The following is a 17688-nucleotide window of genomic DNA, read 5'->3' on the forward strand; positions in this document are numbered from 1 at the left end:
AATGTGGGGTGGAGCTGCAGGCAACTCCTCAGTGGGGTGTGGGAGGGTGGGGAGAGGGGGCAGCTCCCAACCACTGCGTGCACACCGAGGGAGGCAGGGGGACCGTGTTCCCCCCCACCCCGCATTTTGTGCATGGGGTGGAGGAGGGCTGCCCGCTGAAGGCTCAGTGCCAGGGGCTGTGCTGGCTTCTTCCCAGTGGAGCAGCTGGGCCAGGGCTCTGCTCGAGGTGAGTGGCAGCGGCGTTGGGGGTGGGGCTACGGGGAATTCTGGGGTGGATGTAGTCTACCCTGTAGCCTCCCCTCCCAGTGTCGCTGCCGCCTGCCCTGAGTGCAGCCTTGGGTGGGCTCCCCCCCGCACCGGGAAGAGATCAGCGCAGCCCCTGGCCCAGAGCGGGCAGCTTGTCCTCACCCTGTGCACAAATCCAGAGGGGTATGTGCCCCCCCAAGCCTTCAGGGTTGCGTGCAGTAGTGGGGAGCTGCGCCCCCCCACGTCTCCCAGACAAGCTGCCTGCTGCTCAGCTCTGTCCCCACCCCCTGGCTAGGCAGCACCTGCCCTGCCCCAGCCCCATTCCTTCTTTCACCATGGGGGCCTCGATCTGCCCCCCGCCGCCCATTCCCCACACAGGCTTATCAGCTGAATGCTGGTCTCCAACCTGCTAGGCTGCATATTGGCCACTGGACTGATATCAGCCGATATGGCTGGTTAAACATTGGACGTAGTTATCACCCAAAACAATCATTATCAGTGCACCCCTACTAATTGTTGTGCAATTCATGAATATTCCAATAAAAATGTTTCTAAGCATAATACATAGTAGATGCCTTTTATACCTGGATTTTTAAATTTTTTTTGGCAAAAGTACCAAGGGAGAGGCAAATGTGTTTCAGTATTAATATCACAAGTTTTACAACTACAGAGTCAGAAATATACACTGCTTTTCCAATGGGGATATCACCCAAAAACCAAGCAGTGGAAAGGATGGGATCAAAAAGATCTAAGTTATTAAAGAAAATACACATGCAAGATGAATTAAAAACCAAAAGGAGTTAAAAGGAAAGCTCCAGGGATTTTTCTTTAAAGCTTTCATAACAAGTGAAAAAGAATTAAAAATCCCCCAATATAAAATTAAGATTTAAAAATCATCCAATATAAAATCCTGCTTAAAAATACCTTATGAATTGGAATATTCTAATAATCATGCTTGGTTCTCACCTCAATCCATGGTGGCAACCATTTTATGCCAAATTAGAATATGAAAATGTCAACTCCATTAAATTTAGTGGGAAAACATGTTGTTTTTTTAGGGTGGTTGGGGTTTTAAATTCTCTCTCTCTCTCAAAGGTAGTTTTGTTTACTTTAAACAATATTCTCTCTCATAGGCAGATAGCTCCAGGATTCTCAAGAGAGGACAGTTCGCATTTCCAAGCTTCAAGGTCAGAGGACAGGAATAGAAGCATAGAAAGTTAGGGTTGAAAGGGACCTTAGGAAGTCATCTAGTCCAATCCCCTGCTCAAAGCAGGTCCAGCCCCAACTATATCATTCCAGCCAAGGTTTTGTCTATACAGGTCTTAAAAACCTCCAAGGATGGAGATTCCACCACTTCTCTGGGTAACAACTTGTTCCAATGCTTTACTACCCTCCTCATCAGCAAGTTTTTCCTAACAGCTAATCTAAACATCCCTTGCTGCAACTTCAGACCATTGCTCCTTGTTCTGTCATCTGCCACCACTGAGACCAGTCCAGCTCCATCCTCTTTGGAACCACCCCTTAAATAGTTGAAGGCTGCTCAGTCTTCTCTTCTCCAGACTAAATAAGCCCAGTTCCCTCAGCCTCTCCTCTTAAAAGTCATGTACTCCAGCCCCCCAACCATTTTTAAATCCTTCCACTGGACTCTCTCCAATTTGTCCACATTCTTTCTGTAGTGGGGGCCCAAAACTGGACACAGGACTCCAGATATGGCCCCCTTCACCAGTGTCTAATTCAGGAGAATACTCACTTCCCTCAATCTGCTGGCAGTGCTCCTGCTAATGCAGCCCAGTATGCTGTTAGTCTTCTTACCAACTGTTGGCTGCACACTGTTGGCTCATATTCAGCTTACTGTCTACTCTGCTGTAACTCCCAGGTCCTGCTGAGTAGGAGCAATGGACTCAAGGTACAGCAGAGGAAATTAATTTGGAGACTGGGAGGAATGTTGTGATTCTGAGGGTGGTCGAGCATTGGAATAGGCTACCTAGAAAAGCTGTGGAATCTCAGTCTCTGGGAATATTCTACAGAACTCTGGCTGGGATGGCTTAGTCAAGGATGATCCTAACTTGAAAGGAGGGGGCTGGCCAGATGACCTTGTGAGGTCCTTTCCATCCCTACTTTCCTGCTATCTTAAGGTCCTACAAAAGGTTTTGTTTGTTGCACTTCTCAGCCTATTCCTCCCTCCTTCCTCAGCATTAGATTTTTTTTGCCTGTATTCCCAAATCCTACTCATCACAAACTACAGCCAGTTACTGAAATCCCATTCAGCAAGGGCTGAGAGCTCCTGGTTGTGTACAACTGGATTACAGATGATTGGTTATAGGGAAAGGACTACTTGAAGAAACCTGTAAATATATAGGAACACTTATACACAAGGAACTGAACATTTGATGGAAAGATCAGACAAGAGGTATACAAAGAAAGGGTGCATTTTTAATGTGCATTAAATTTAGAGACAGCAGTTAGAGTGACTATGGGGCAAATCATACTTAAGACATAAAACAAAGCTCTACAAAAATAATTATAGAAACCAAAGTAATTTAAAGCAACAATGTTCTATTTTACTCTTCTGAAACTAATGGAGACGGCTTTTATTTCTGTCCTAATTTGCTGGCAGGGAAATGCCTGTCTCCCTTTTCAGAGTATTTTTTTTTTCCTTTTGTATGTTAAATATAGTTTAATTTTGAAATAAGTGCCACTGTGGAATGGCAAGCAGACATAGAAGTTGCTCTTTATAGAAAGAAAAATACTTAAGAGGAAGAGTGCTCTTTTATGAGAAAATAGACAAACCTCATTTAATGCTCAATAACAACATTTTGACTCTATTGAGTTTTTAAAGAATTGGCTTATAATCTTCAGAACTTCACATTTTAAAACAGGTTTCTAAAATATTTCAGCACAAATTGACTAATGATGCATTTGAGTCGCTGACTGCCATCTCTCCCACCCTTCTCTCTGAAACTGCATGCTGTTTGAAAAGGTACATTAAAATTATAACCCTCCTTTGATATTTTCAGGATTTCAGGCCCATACCTTGAAGGAAGTGAATGTCTCTGGGAGGTTCTGAGACCCCTCGATTTCAAACTTCAGTAGGATCTGAGGGAACTCAGCACCTCACATACTTAGGTCTTAATTGCTCTAGGCAAAAAGTCTATTTGAGAGAGAGGGGTAAGAGACAAGAGAAAGGGAAAAGGACTTCTGAGTTGTTAGCCACTTTAAGCTGGTACTAGTCAACTAACAATAATCAACCTACAAATTATTTCCTGCAATGAATACATGTACAATCTGCTAAAAAAGGAGAAAATTACCTGATGATTATTAGTTTTCAAGTGCCAGGTATTACCAATAGTTAAGAGGTTTGCATATGGCAGAGCACATGCCATTAAACCAGCAGATGGGCTGATAAGGAAGAATCAAACAATTACAACATAGGGTTTTTTTTTTCCAAAGCTAAGGACTGACATGAGAGCAGAGATTCACACACTACTACTTTCCCAATCAGCCAGATGAAGCTTTTTAGGGTGAGGGGGAAGTTTAGCATTTAAAACTTAATGTATAAACAAGTTATTGAACATTACACCCTTCTTCCCTGCAATGAGGAAGAAACTGAGCTGCTCATCTTCTTTAAGGCTAAACGGAGTTGTGTTCAAGAAAACTTCCCCGTCAGCAATCTGCTCACATATATAACAACATTTTCAAATGTTACACAGGTTTTTTTTTTCCAAAAAAGGGTAGTATTTAATGAACATTTAAGTTCTTGCACTGAGCTAAGCCTTTGTGAGTAGTCTCCCCTTCCCCCCGCCATACGATAAATAGCTAATTTTTACCTCTTGTGACAAGATAGATGTCCTATCCCTGCTTTGTCTCTCTAAAACTTTCCCATCTTCAAAGGGAGTAGAAATTAATATTTGCAAATTTGTTTTGAAGATGAACTACTGTAATATATGAGGGTGTTTAAAAAACTAACAGAAATTGTGAAATAAATCCACTGTGTATGCAGTGATGATTTACTGGGCCATGTCGCTTCTCTACATAGTAATAAATTATGGGTGCATTCAACAAGGCCATCAGTGTTCCCCACTTTGTCAGACATACAGGGTGGGCAGCCATTTAGCCATTAATTTCTGAAACACCCTTTTAGCTTCTTTTACTTGCAACACATGACTTTTTTCTTCAGCCACATGCCCACATCAAGACATCCAGGCCAATTCAGTGCTTTTTTTTTTTTCTTTCCCCCAAACAATCCTTTTTCTTGTGATTTATATCTGGTATTGAAACAGGGATGTCAGCAGATAAATTTACTCAAACTTACAAAATCACTCATAATCAATTTATAGCCAGCATTTTGTTAAGACTAAGAACATTTAAGTCTAAAGACATATTTGACTCATTTGGGTATACTATGAAAGATTAGACTATTCTTAAGAATAAATAGATATCCCAGTATAGTGGCATATCAACTGTACTTGCAGAGCTACCAATATAAACTAAGCAAAAAGCATAAAAGATCATCTTCAAATGTGTTCTTTTTACAAAAGATATTAAATTCTAAACTGAAGAAAAAATGTTTTTTTAAAAAAGGTAAAAAATTCTGTTACAAAGTAACAAAATAATCAGTATTAATAAACAAGTTTCATTGATCTATGTCTTTCTGCCTATATAGAAAAAAATCCATAAGAAGGGTTTAGATTCAATTATTAAAGTATTCACATGTTTTAAAATGACTGTTAAAATGGCTTGGTATTGGGCTAACACTTTCTTAATCCCTCTGACAGCTGCATAGGCACTGTAGGTGGTCTAGTAAAAATCTCTCTCTTGGAGAATGGTGCCCTGCACAACACAGTTCAAGAAAGCCCAGTCTGGTATTTAACAGTAACTGATCACCTTCTGGTAATCGCAAGATAATCTATATTCAGAATGGAAAATATGCAGCACTCCTGAAAAAAAAAATATGGTCACAGTAAAGAAGGAGAAAGCATTTTCCCACTCTAGTCAGTTCACAATGAATGAAGTAAATGAAGTAGCTACCAACACATTGGAAATAGTTGCATTTTTCTTGCATGCATGCTAAGAACTTTGGCTCTTTACTGCTTTAGAACAAATTACACTAATACTATAATAGTGGGGACCAACCTTTTTTGGCAAGCACACCCCAAGGTAAGCTCCCCCCACCCTTCCCAAGCGCTATTCTGATCCCCCTCCCCTGCCCAATCTGCTGTTCTGCGTCTTACTCCCTGCTCTATCTGCTTCTGTGCTCTGTGTGCCCTTCCCGATCGGCCGTGCACCACACAGGCTGCCTGTGCTACTTGTTGGAGGGGTTTAGGTTGTAGCCTCGTTGGTCTAAGGACATAGGCAGACAAGGTTCCTTGGGTGAATTTGATCTCTTTTATTAGACCAACCCAAATAGTTGGAGAATAGTTATTAAGCAAGCTTTCGGGTTCAAAAACCCTTCCTTAGCCTGACGAAGGGTTTTTGAACCCGAAAGCCAGCTTAATAACTATTCTCCAACTATTTGGGTTGGTCTAAAAAAAGAGATCAAATTCACCCAAGGAACCTTGTCTGCCTATGTGCTACTTGTGGCACATATGCCACAGGTTGGCCAGCCCTGCAGAATACACGGTTTTGTCATTCACTTCTAGCCTACTGTATATTCCTTTCAGTTAAGGACTTCGCTCTCCGAAGTATTATTTGATTTGATTAACATCCACTGCGTGTGCGTGCATCTCTCTTCCCACCTCCCTTCCCCCCAGGAATTGAAATAAATAAATAAATACATGGATTGTAAGAAGTATAGCCTTGTGTATATAATAGCAAACGGAAGGTGAAAAACATGCCCTCAACATTTCTTTGGAATCAGAATAACCATTCAATACTAAAAAAATATTTTTTTCCTCTTATTTCTGATGTACCTTAAAAAAAGGAGAGAAAGAAAACCCTCGATTTTACCCAATGGTCAGCTGCATAAAAATTTCAAAGAATACAGCAAAAAATGAGATCCATTTACTAAGCACAAGGCAACATGTGTAATTCACTTCATATTCACCAATTATGTGACTGTATGAAATGATTTTGTATTACATAAGCTAAAAGACTAATTTCACTAATGAGACTTGTGAGTTAGCCTTCAGCATGCAATATTTCAATGTTATATGAACAAATTTGCATAAACAAGGACTAACTTAAACTTGCTTTATTTGTTTTCAAAACGGTAAGTATTAAAGCAGTGGAAATTAAGTGGTCCAGGTACTTATGCCTATGACACATTTTCCTTCCTGAAAGTTTCTGACTGAAGTTAGATGGCTTAATTTTCAACACTGACTAGCAATTTTGAACTCAATATTTTGAGTACTTACTTGATACAGTAATGTGTCTGAGCTTTCTTATTTTACAAATGAGACCCTTCCAGGGTATCTCAAAACTGGGCAGCCAACAAACTGTGGTACCCAACATCAAAACTCACATTTGAAAATGCAGGCAATAACTAAAAGGCTAACTGAAAAAAACAGTATGAGGAAATTTCAAGTGACCGAAAAGTAAAGCCAGCATTTTAAACTGAAACCGTGTTTGAACTGAAATACAGGCATCCAAAGTTCTTTGTTATTTAGCTATCACGTTGGTATTCGATAACATGATGCTATGACTGGATTCTTTTTCTGCGTCTGAAATCCTGGCCTCTTAAGATTCTACTACAGGTGAAACCAGTTATTTCAAGATTAAGCATCTCTATTTTAACATACAACCAACACCACATTGCCTGCTCTCTACCAGTGACCCAAACACTATCACCTATTCCTCCACCAGGCTACCTTTCCCCCCAGAATTTAGATGCAACATTCTATGTTCTTAATCATGATAGGCTCAAGGGAAGCACAAAGCCACTTAAAAAAAAAAAAAAGGTGCCAGAGCCTTCAGAGCAAGCCACAAAATATAAAATCAACTAACCAAAACCAGTGTTCCACCCCTATCCAGTAAGGCAAGAAAATACACATACAAGGCCAGCCTTCTCCCGAGTCTCTCTGGGCTAGGGACAGAAGTTGCATACAAACTGGTTTAAGTGATCAGAAACTGGTTTAAACCTGTAACAGAACCGAAGTTCAGTGCACATAAACCAGTTCCAAAATGGCTGAAACTGGTTTAAGATGAATCTGATTGAATGTAATGTTAGACTTAACTGACTTGGATTAAACCAGTTTATGAAACTTCTGTCCCAGCTCCCTTCCTGGTTCAAGTTAAATCACAGTCCCCCAGCATCCCAGCATGCTTTCCAGCCCTGGGCTGGGCTGTCTGCTCCAGCAAAGAAGGGCTGGGGGGGGGGGGCCCCCCCCCCCCCCGGGCAAACTCCGGGGGGTTGTTCCCCAGGCAAACTCCAGCTGGGGTCTGGGGCCAGGGAGGGGGGTTGAACTTCCCTTCCCCCAAGTACAGAGCTGCCCTGACAAAAACTTACTGCTGACTGTGACTGTGTACTACAAATCTCAGGAGGCACCTGGAAGCAGGAAGCAGAAGTGATGAGCAACCCTGGACTGCAAATCTCAGACACCTCAGAGCAGCAGGAAGAGGAAGCAAACACAGCCCATGCTGGCTGTGCCAGAGCTGTGCTCTAGTGTCCCCTGCCTTCTTGCCTAAGCCACTGCAAGTATGTGGCTACATTCCCTGAATCAAAGGTAAACGCCTGTCCAGTTGATTCTCAATTCAATCTCTGTATTTTGGATTCACCTGAAAAGACTGAATCAACTCAGCCTCCGGCTTTTTGACTGTCTGTACTTAGTCTTGATCTCACATAGATTAAGCAAGGCAGCATTTCAAATTTCCTTGGAGGTTACGTATCAAGGGCAGACTTTTTCCCAGACTGACTCTCCTTCCCCTTTTGTGTTGTTCGTATCTCTGGTGCTCCCCTCCAAAAAAGGAGTCTTAGAAAATTTAGACAGTGGACTAGAACTCAAAAGGCTAAAAGGTTCAATTGTTCAAGTCCCAGCCTTGCTACCGATTTCCGTATGACACTGGACAGGAAAGTTTTTGCAACTTCTCTTCTCAATGTTGCCAGCTCTTCTGAAATTAGTCTATACTGTCTTTTACTGCTAGTGCTTAGAATCTGGTTACCTTTGGCAGCATGGGTGTGTCCCTCTTCTTTTTCTTTTCTGAATTAGGGTCATCCAGCAAATCTGGCTCAAAGGTATAGAGCTCTGTGAGCTCATTCATGGTGAAGTGACGCTCAACTTGCTGCTGGTCAACAACCCGGAAAGACAGTGACTGTTTTGTTACTTGGCGATCATAGATCTTGTCCTCCATTGTTCCCTAAAAAAACCCACATTTTTAAAAATGTTAATGCACACATACATAAGATCAAATTACTCTCATTTGGAAAAAAAAGAGTCATCAAATGATAGGAACAATCCTTATAAAACAATTTTCCATTTTTGATGTTTGTTCCATCACACATCTGAAGTGGCTTACCATAAACCACCTTCCTTTTTTAAATCATTTAAAAAAAATGACAGTTCTGGAAAGACTCCTTTATTAGCTTGTTAGCAGTTTATTAGAAAAAGAAATATTTCAATTTCATTAACTCAAGGACATCAGATTTTACACATCTCCAAATCTGTACTTCTAAAAAGATTGGTATTTAAAAACTGTGTTTCTATAACATTATTCAAAGTGTTTTATCTGACATTAGCAACAAAACCATAAAAAATCCCCCCAAAAACCCAACCCTACCCTCGAAATTAAGTATGAAAAAGAGAAGGTATAAATTCAATGTCAGTTCAAAAAAATAAAAAAGAAAGCAAGCAAGCTTAGGAGATGATGGTCAAAGAAGAAAGCAGAACTGAACACGTTACCAGCACGATAGAATGTGGTGAAAGTACATACAGTCCTTGGATGTATAAGCATAGGAATACAGAGCAATAGGGAGGTTATGTATACGGCATCAGCGAGAACAGTTAAGTTCAATGCTGGGATCCACAATTAAAAATGATGTTAGTAAATTGAAAGAAGATTCAGGAAAGGTTACGAGACTTATTTGAACTTGGGGGTGAAGAGGAAATATCTTACTGTACGAGACTACAGAAGCTCAATTATTTAACTAAAATACAAAGTTAAGATTTGACTTGGTCAAGATCCAGTAAGCGGTAAAGATAGCAGAAGGGTCTTCAACCTACCCAACTACATGATTATTATAATTCTTCATATGTGATCTTAAAAAAGAAACCAAAAAAAACTAGCTAACAAAAACTCCTCCCCTCTGGGCCAGGGCAGGGCAGGGGAGAAGGTAAATCTGTAGCAGTTTATCACAGCTTGACAATTTTCAGCTTAAAAACACTACTGAATGCATGCAGGTACATCCCGGTATACCACAGGGATGAAAAAGTCTATATGCACAGATTGACATTTGAGACCACAGCATTAAGACCATTAATGAAACATTAGTTTCAAAACTTACCTGAGCTAGGAACCTGTACACAAACACAGGTTTGTTTTGCCCAAAGCGGTAAACCCTAAAAATACTCTGGATATCATAGGATGGGTTCCAAGAGGCATCAAAGATAATCACACGATTAGCAGCCACTAGGTTTATTCCAAGAGAACCTGCTTTAGTGGAAATAATAAACAAACGGCCTCTGGAACAACAACAAAAATGATTAAATTTTAGTATTTTACAAAGCAAAATTGACTACCCTTGTCTTGGCATCCTTAAATGTTATAAATATGTTTTTGAAATTGGGTAAACTAAATCCTCTGAGGATCTCTTATGTATTATTCAGAAGTTACAATTATTTCATTTTAAAAAATGCAATACTGTAAAATTTGCATTTGTACTGTTTTAAATAAAAGGCAAAAGCTTCTCGTAAGACTAACTGCATTCTCAGAATCATAGCTCCTAAAGCCCAAAGACATCTGGGCCATGATAATTAATGGAAAAAGAAAATAAGAAAATTTTAGAAGGTGGTGCTGTAAGGAGAAGAAATAGAAACTATTTCCTTTTTCCCATTATCAGTAAAATTCACTTTGATATATCACCAATTGGAGATACAGTGTCTACTGGTTGGCAGAAACTCAGACAGTTCACTTAGATTCTAATAACAAGCAATTCTAATATGTAGCATAAAGTACAAAAGTTTGTTTGGAGCTCTGCCAAGAAGCTCTGTACAGCTACAGTTCTTTGTTGTATTTTACTCCCTGGTTCCAGGGGACAGTGGAGAAAAAAAGAATTATATGCAGCAATTTATGGTTCAAAATTTTGGTTCTAATAAATGGCTGATTCTATAAAGCCAAGTGCTAAAAAGTGGCAGGAAATGTACACTTTTGGTATTTGGTTTTGATATTTAATTTTCATAATCAGCAACCTTGATATCATCAGATATAAATCAGAGTTTATAGTATGGTTTAGAATGGCAATGTGCAATACCAAAGTCATTTCTCTCTAAGCATCTAGATTTCCATGTAGGAAAAAAGAAGAGCTCAACAGAAATTCACATATACCTAACAGTGCACCTGTTACTAATGGATCTGGAGAAGGACAAGGAGAACTTTTTCTAGTTCATGAAGAATTTCAAAGCTGGAGACCAATATTCTGGCATGATGGTATAGAGTAATCATGTCTCAATTTCAAGGGAAAATGTGAACAGCTTCCCCTATTTGTAGAAAGTGTGTCCCAGCCCAAAACCCCCAAACTGAGGTGATGTCAGGGTTTAGAAATGTTATTTTCTTGTATATTTGGTGTGTAAATTTCAAATTAAAATTTGGGTAATTTTTTTTAATAGAAAATACTACTGTTCAAATAAAACAACATGACCAAATTAAATAGGAACAAAATAAACTTTTCTTTCTGTTTGGGAAGGGTTTGTTATTTTTTTTAAAAGCAACATAAAACAATTTTTTTAAATGTCAAACGAGCTGAGGGGCAGGCATCAGTAGAACAAGTTTATAGTAAAAATGATAAAGTTGCTCGACACCTCTCCAAAAACTATTAATACTTTCAAAATGTTTCCAGTTATTGAATATAGGGTCTTAAAAAGAAAAATGCAGTTTTCAAACACAGATAAATTCCCGTACGACACAATGCTCTAGGATATCTTTTGTTAAGTGAACATTTTGCAGCTATATAAAGTGTTGGTATTTTGCTTTCAAGAAGCATGCCCAACATAATAACTGTTTATAAGGGAAGAACTTAGACTTGTTACAATGTGAAGAGACATACATGATCATTTTTTTTTCATCTTACTCACTTTAGAGCTAGTTAAGTAAATATTAGTGAGATGCACTTATTGTCAGCTTAATGGGCTACTGCTGCTACAGAATGACTCCCATTTGTTATATTCAGAAATTGGCTGAATACACTCAACTATGTGCAAGGGATAGTAAGCTTTCCACATCAAAGAACAAGGTATGTGGCACAGAGTAAACCCTATAATCAACTAACTCAATAGGAAACCTTTAACAAAATGACAGAAGTCCTTTCTTCTCAACTAAAAAACCTAACATCAAATGCATTTCTTCTCATTAAGGGCGGAACCACATATCTCACACACAAGTCAAAACTAAAAGTTGTTTTTTTTTTTAATTATTTTTCTTAAAACTGAGCTAAACGAATATAAAAGACAGCATATTTTGCAACCCCTTATTTTCATTCATTAACTTTATGCTGCTTGGGAATCTCCATATTTAGTGTAAATAGTTGTGTTAAAAATACTTGAGAGAGAACAACAGTTCAAATATAAACTTCATCACTAATTTAAATTGCTAGCAGATGGCTGCAGTGGCCTTGCACATGAGTAATTTTATTATACATTTACACACATGCATACATAACTAGAGAAAGACCTCTACTGGGTAAGACCATATCAAATAGTTTCAGACAAAAACTGTTAAGATAGCTAATATGTGCTTTCAACCTGAATGCTATCTGGGGCAAAAGAGCACGAGAGTTTTTGCAGTATCCCAAAGCTAAGTTTTATAAGTCAGGTAACTCAGAGTTAAGGTTACACACACAAAAGAAATACAGAACTGCACAGTCAGGACACAACCTTAACTCCACCATGCTGAGATATCTTGCAGTAACCTTTGGCTGAATAAGTAACTCTCCAATGAAGTGATGTGGCGTAATTCCTTCCCCCTTACCTTTAAGTACAAGGAAGCTGAAGCAAAGAAATTTAAAAATGGAGATGAAAGGCAATACTGTCAACTAATTTTAAGTGCTTGATTTGAGAAACTCAGAACCTGATTTTTCACTGTCTCTCTCAGTTTACAGAATATGTTCAGCATATATAGCACACACAACAACCTATAATCAGAAGTGCTCAGTTCTGAAAATCATATTCCATAAGTGTCAAATCAGGTACTGACACAAGGGAAGACAACACAGTGGCCATCCGTGAAAATTTTAGTTGAGGTCCTGGCACAGGATCCTGAAAAACCTCTGTACTTCTGAATATTTCTCCAGCGTGATGTTCAACTACCTTACCACTAAGACCAGTCTTTGTCCTCCTAAAGTTTCCTGTCACATTCACCTGACACTTTTTCACGTGTGCAACAAGAAACAGGTATATACACAACAGCCTCTTTTACTATGTTACCACTATGTTTTACTATGTTACTATTCACTACCACAATACAGTCCACCCACTAAGAAGCTTGTCTTTAAATACATGATCATATAATTCATATGCATAAAGATAGGTGTATGAAAGTTCTCTGTACATCCTTAGCTTTGGCATTTCCTACCCTAAATGCTGCGCATAACAATCCTAACGCATTATAGCATATGTGATTTCTAATTTTTTAAGTGTAAAATTATTTTACTTGATTTTACAGAATGAATTTTTTTTTCAATTTAATCAAATCAAATGGGAACAAAAGTAAGTTTTTGCTTCTCCCCTCTACTAAAAACAAACAACCCCCTCCTCCAAAACCCCTGTTTGTGTGGGTCTTTCAGATTCCCTTAGGAGTGGGAGGGCTTTTTTAAGGCAATATAAAACAAATAAAAAATGTCAAAAGAACTGAAGGGCAGGCATCTGTCTTCAGCAGTAGCAGCAGCATTTGAATCTTGAAATCCACAGCATAACACAGCACGTTGCCATCCGACCTAAGAGTACAATATGCACCTGCCACTAGAGGGGGATGAAGATGCCCTCTGCAACAAGGTGTCAGAGCTGTTCTGCTACCTGGAAAAGGAGGGCTGAGACTATGGGAAAGTGCTCCATTCCAGGTTCTACAGGGAAGCGTTACTGGTGAAAAATATTCAAGACTACTTCTGTCCATCATAGGGAGGATATTTTTGTACCTATCTGAAGTCAATTGAGTTGGTAAGTTCAAGTAATAAAAAGAGAGAGATGGAAAATAGGAACAAATTTTAAAAGTTACATATACAAAACCAGACTTACCTCACGTTAGTTTCGTCATTAAACTCTTCAGCCCATTTCTTTCTAGACTGAGCTGTAGTTGAACCATCTAAACGATAGTAGTCAATATTTCTGAACCATTTTCCTTCACCTAGGAATTTGAAGGACAGGCGATTAAAAAGATACTGGCACAATATAAAAATACTAGGCAGCAGTCTTGTTTTTATGCTATTTGTTCCTTAAGTGCAAAAACTTGCAGAACCCATGAAGAGATGGGTTTTGATAGGACATAGTGTTGTCTTGTGTCAGTTGTGAAAATTCCACAATGCAAGATGTACTATGAAATACTGAAAACAGGATTACAGAAAAAAGTATAGATCATGATTTGGGACAATAATTGTCCTGAGCTTTGAAAGCAACAGGTGATTTGTTTGAGAAACTCCCCTAATCCACAGGCAGCTTTACCAATAATAAGAAAAGCAACTTTAAAGTGACTCAAGAATGAAATTAAATGAATTTTGGGAATAACATCCTGGCCCAGATAGTGTCCCAGGTCTAGCTGTATTTTCTTCTTCCCATGGAGATTTTGCTGTTTTAAAAAGTTAACTAAGTGATACTTCCAAGAACAGTTTTACTTAGTTTGCAATTTAGAAAGACGAGGATACAATCAGGATTTATACACTGAGGTCAAACTTTAATTGAAATATTTTCAGTAACCTTTAGTTAACTTTTCTAAGATTTGCCTCTCTCTTTTCCTGGTCTGTTCCCTCCCATTCCTTCCCCCTCCCTTGTCATCTCAAGTTTCTAGTGGTCTGGACATGTTTGCAACAAAATCATCAATCAAGTTTCTTGTTTAACCTTAGTGCAAAAGTTAATTTTAAAAAGTAACTACATTTAACCTTTAGGCATTATACCAGTAACCCTAATTTTCTAATTGATCTTTGTAGTTTGCATGTTTTCAATTACTCTAGGCTTCAGTCTCTCTGATACAAATTGCACCCTTAAGTAAATGCTTGAAAGGGGATTTCAAAAAGTCAAGGTCTAATCATTTTGGAACTGAAATTTAGAACAGCTGCTTGAGTTTAATTAGCCTGTGAGTTATGGCTACTTCTTGCCAGATGTAAAAAAATTACAGCTGATAGAAGCAGATTTTTTTCCTTCCCTTTTAGAACTAACCTTTCATTTTCTCTGGAGGTCAAGGTTTATTTACACAAAATGAACCCCACTGTGTCATCGATTAAAATCAGAGCAGGTCTTGTAGGAAGTAGCATTGCTGAATGATGATAAATTATGAGAAACTGCATGTTAACTCATGTCAGAAACGTCTATATTTAGTAAATCTTGTGCAGAATTGGTAACCTTGTTGCACATCAAAAGAACCACCACAAACAGGAAAAAGCAAAAACTTTGTAAAATTAGCCCAAGTGATATGAACGGGCTACAGTAACGTAGAGAGCTCACAGAATCCCAAGACAACAAATGGTGAGAAGCTGAACAAAAGGGAAATTATTAAGTACACTATGTGACTAATAGAGCGCCAGCAGTGAGAAATGAAAATACAAAAAGAAAGCAGCTGAAGAACTTAACCTGGCTGGCTAACTAACTGCAGTACAGGTATTTTTAATCACCTGTAAATTGTTATGGAATTGTTCAAGATTTTTACACAAAAACAAGAATCTTTGAAAGCGATGGTAGAACTAAGGAGTTTCCTTCAACATCCGCTGTGTGAAATAGTCACTTCCAGGTAAAAATGAACTGAACTGAAGTATTAAATACATGAGAAGTAATTAAGTAAAGCTCTAAAACAATAACCATGTCCCATATTCAGGAACACGGAACAACTCATGCATACAATGCATACATATTAGAGAGCAGGTAAAAACTCATTCATCAATGTATACACGTCGAACTGGAAATCTTAAATGGCTTTAGTTGATTCAATCCAAAAGATTCAGATATTGGAAACATTTCAGGTGACAGATATGCTCCCCATGATGCAGAAGATAGGGCAGGGCAGCACCACAGACAAAGTAATTCAGAGAGTCATGAACTTCTGTAGGCAACAACCTATGAAGTCAGATGGTAGGCATGAAAACTCATGCCTCAGAACCAGTCAGTCAGTCTCTGACTTCTGCCTGACGCAGGTAATCACATCTTCCCCTCCTCATGGGAGATAATTCTGAGCAAGAAATAGATTCAAAACCAAACCAGAGAAACTTTACCCTCAAGTATACTTTTTGGTGCTTTGAGTAGCTGAAAGCAATGTTTAGAACAGAAACATCAGAAGCTAATAATATTTATTTTTTTCTATATTACTTTACATATTTGATTAATGTATGGATCAGACTGGAGTTTTCTAATCCTCCACGGATACTAGACTGCACAGAGAGAGGTTAATCAACTTCCTGCCCCAAAAGTCCATATATAGGCCACAAACCATGATGCCTTTCAAACTGCAGAACTGGTTTCCACATACACACAAGAATATATATAACGAATTGTTTAATAACTAATTTTCTGAATGCCTTCCCTAGGTAAAAAGTATTCTCTCTTTCTCCAACAGATGTTGCCATCACCAAATTAATTATGAAGAACATATTTTAAAGTGGAAAGATGGAAACAATAAAAACATATAGGTCCAAAATATGATGAATAGCTACATATGACCTTGCAATACCTTTGAAAGTCATCTGAAGAAGCAATTATATACTAAATTTTTCCTTCAATAAAATATTATGGCATATACTACCATTTTAAGGGAGACCTGATATTTCACTTTTTTTTTTTTTTAAGAGTTTAGACCTCAGCATTTCAAATGGCAGGTTCTCCATAAGATCATTCCAATGGAGGAGCAAGGAAGCAATAAGTCAGTTAAATGAATCTATCCTTAACCCAATTAAAATCCATACACATACAACTGGAGCAGAAAATTTAATTAAAAGGATACTCTGCACTCCCAGTCTCTTGGGATATCTAGAAATCACACTCACCTTTATAAATAGGTTTCTCTTTGTCAGTTTTCTCCGTGCTGGCCAGCTCAAGAAAGTCTTCTATCAAATCCAGTGATATTAGAGACTGGCTAAAAACTAGACTGAAGAGAGAAAAAGCAGAATACAGCATTTGCCTCTAACAATTTCAACAAATTTCATTACTGTTTTCCTTGTCTTCAGCTTGGATATTATCTTTGAAACAGATTAGCTTTTTAGACCGGGTGAATCTTGCTTTTATCTTAAGATAAAAATAACTTAAGCAAACATAAATATTTCAGACAAATTGAGCTATATCTTTGAGCTCAACATAAACATTAAAATGGGCACATGATGAAGTAAACTAAGACAAAATAATACATTTAAATAAGAATTAAAACAGAAAACAAAACTTCCCACAAATTACTCATTAAAAAAATCCTGACTTACACTTTGTCACCGAGCTCCTCTGCCATACGAAGTATTTCCAAGAGAAGAACCATTTTCCCAGAATGCTCCAATATTTCAGCATCTGCATCAGTGACAAAATCCTTATACCAGTCTGGAGCTGGGCTTCCTGGGTTGGAAGAGGATGTGGCTTTACCTGCAAAAGAAAGATATTATTAAACTAAAAAGAATCTCCTTAACAGGAAGGCTCCAGAATGTCTAAAATTCAGATGCTTAAAAATCCTAAAGATACAGACTGGTCTCTGCAATCAAAGGTTTTGTGTTTACTTGTACTGACTGCACTAAGTCAAGGATCGGCTAATGTACGAAAGAACTGGTTCAGCTTTACTAATGATCAGTGTAGCTCTGCTACCTGTCTTTTCCCCAAGGGAGTATTTATCCTTTACCCTCAGCTACTCTCTCCCCTAAAACTCAGCCACATGTTTTACCTGGACAGTACAGTTGTTTCAATTCCTTTTAAAATCATGATCCTAAATTCCAAGCAAGGATTTTTTTTTAAACAAGAAAGCTCATCTAAAGCCATCCACATAGGGCTATGTAGGATTGCTCCTCAAAATATGTCTAGCTGTTGTGTTTGTTTTGACATACATTAAAGTCTCTCAGGCCATTTCACTTTATTAAATGGCCCACTACAAAGACACAATACACAATAATAAATCTCAGCAAACCTGAGC

General features: G+C 38.4%; 1 protein-coding gene across 5 annotated transcripts in view; it reads right to left on the reverse strand.

Moving 5' to 3' along the window:
• The window catches only part of ATRX (ATRX, chromatin remodeler), a 139042-nt gene that overhangs the window by 15285 nt on the left and 106069 nt on the right, over positions 1–17688 (reverse strand). For 4 of the 5 annotated variants that reach the window (XM_006032696.3, XM_025214447.1, XM_014524223.2 and 1 more), the window contains 5 exons: positions 16997–17150; positions 16571–16671; positions 13623–13731; positions 9683–9860; positions 8344–8538 (listed from right to left, as the gene is read on the reverse strand). In XM_006032696.3, coding sequence (XP_006032758.2) covers positions 8344–8538; positions 9683–9860; positions 13623–13731; positions 16571–16671; positions 16997–17150 — 737 coding nt within the window. Of the gene's footprint in view, positions 1–8343; positions 8539–9682; positions 9861–13622; positions 13732–16570; positions 16672–16996; positions 17151–17688 lie in introns of those variants that run through there. The other variant, XR_003096056.1, reaches the window with a different exon arrangement.

This window comes from Alligator sinensis, unplaced genomic scaffold, assembly GCF_000455745.1.
Source record: "Alligator sinensis unplaced genomic scaffold, ASM45574v1 scaffold1196_1, whole genome shotgun sequence".
NCBI lineage: Eukaryota > Metazoa > Chordata > Crocodylia > Alligatoridae > Alligator > Alligator sinensis.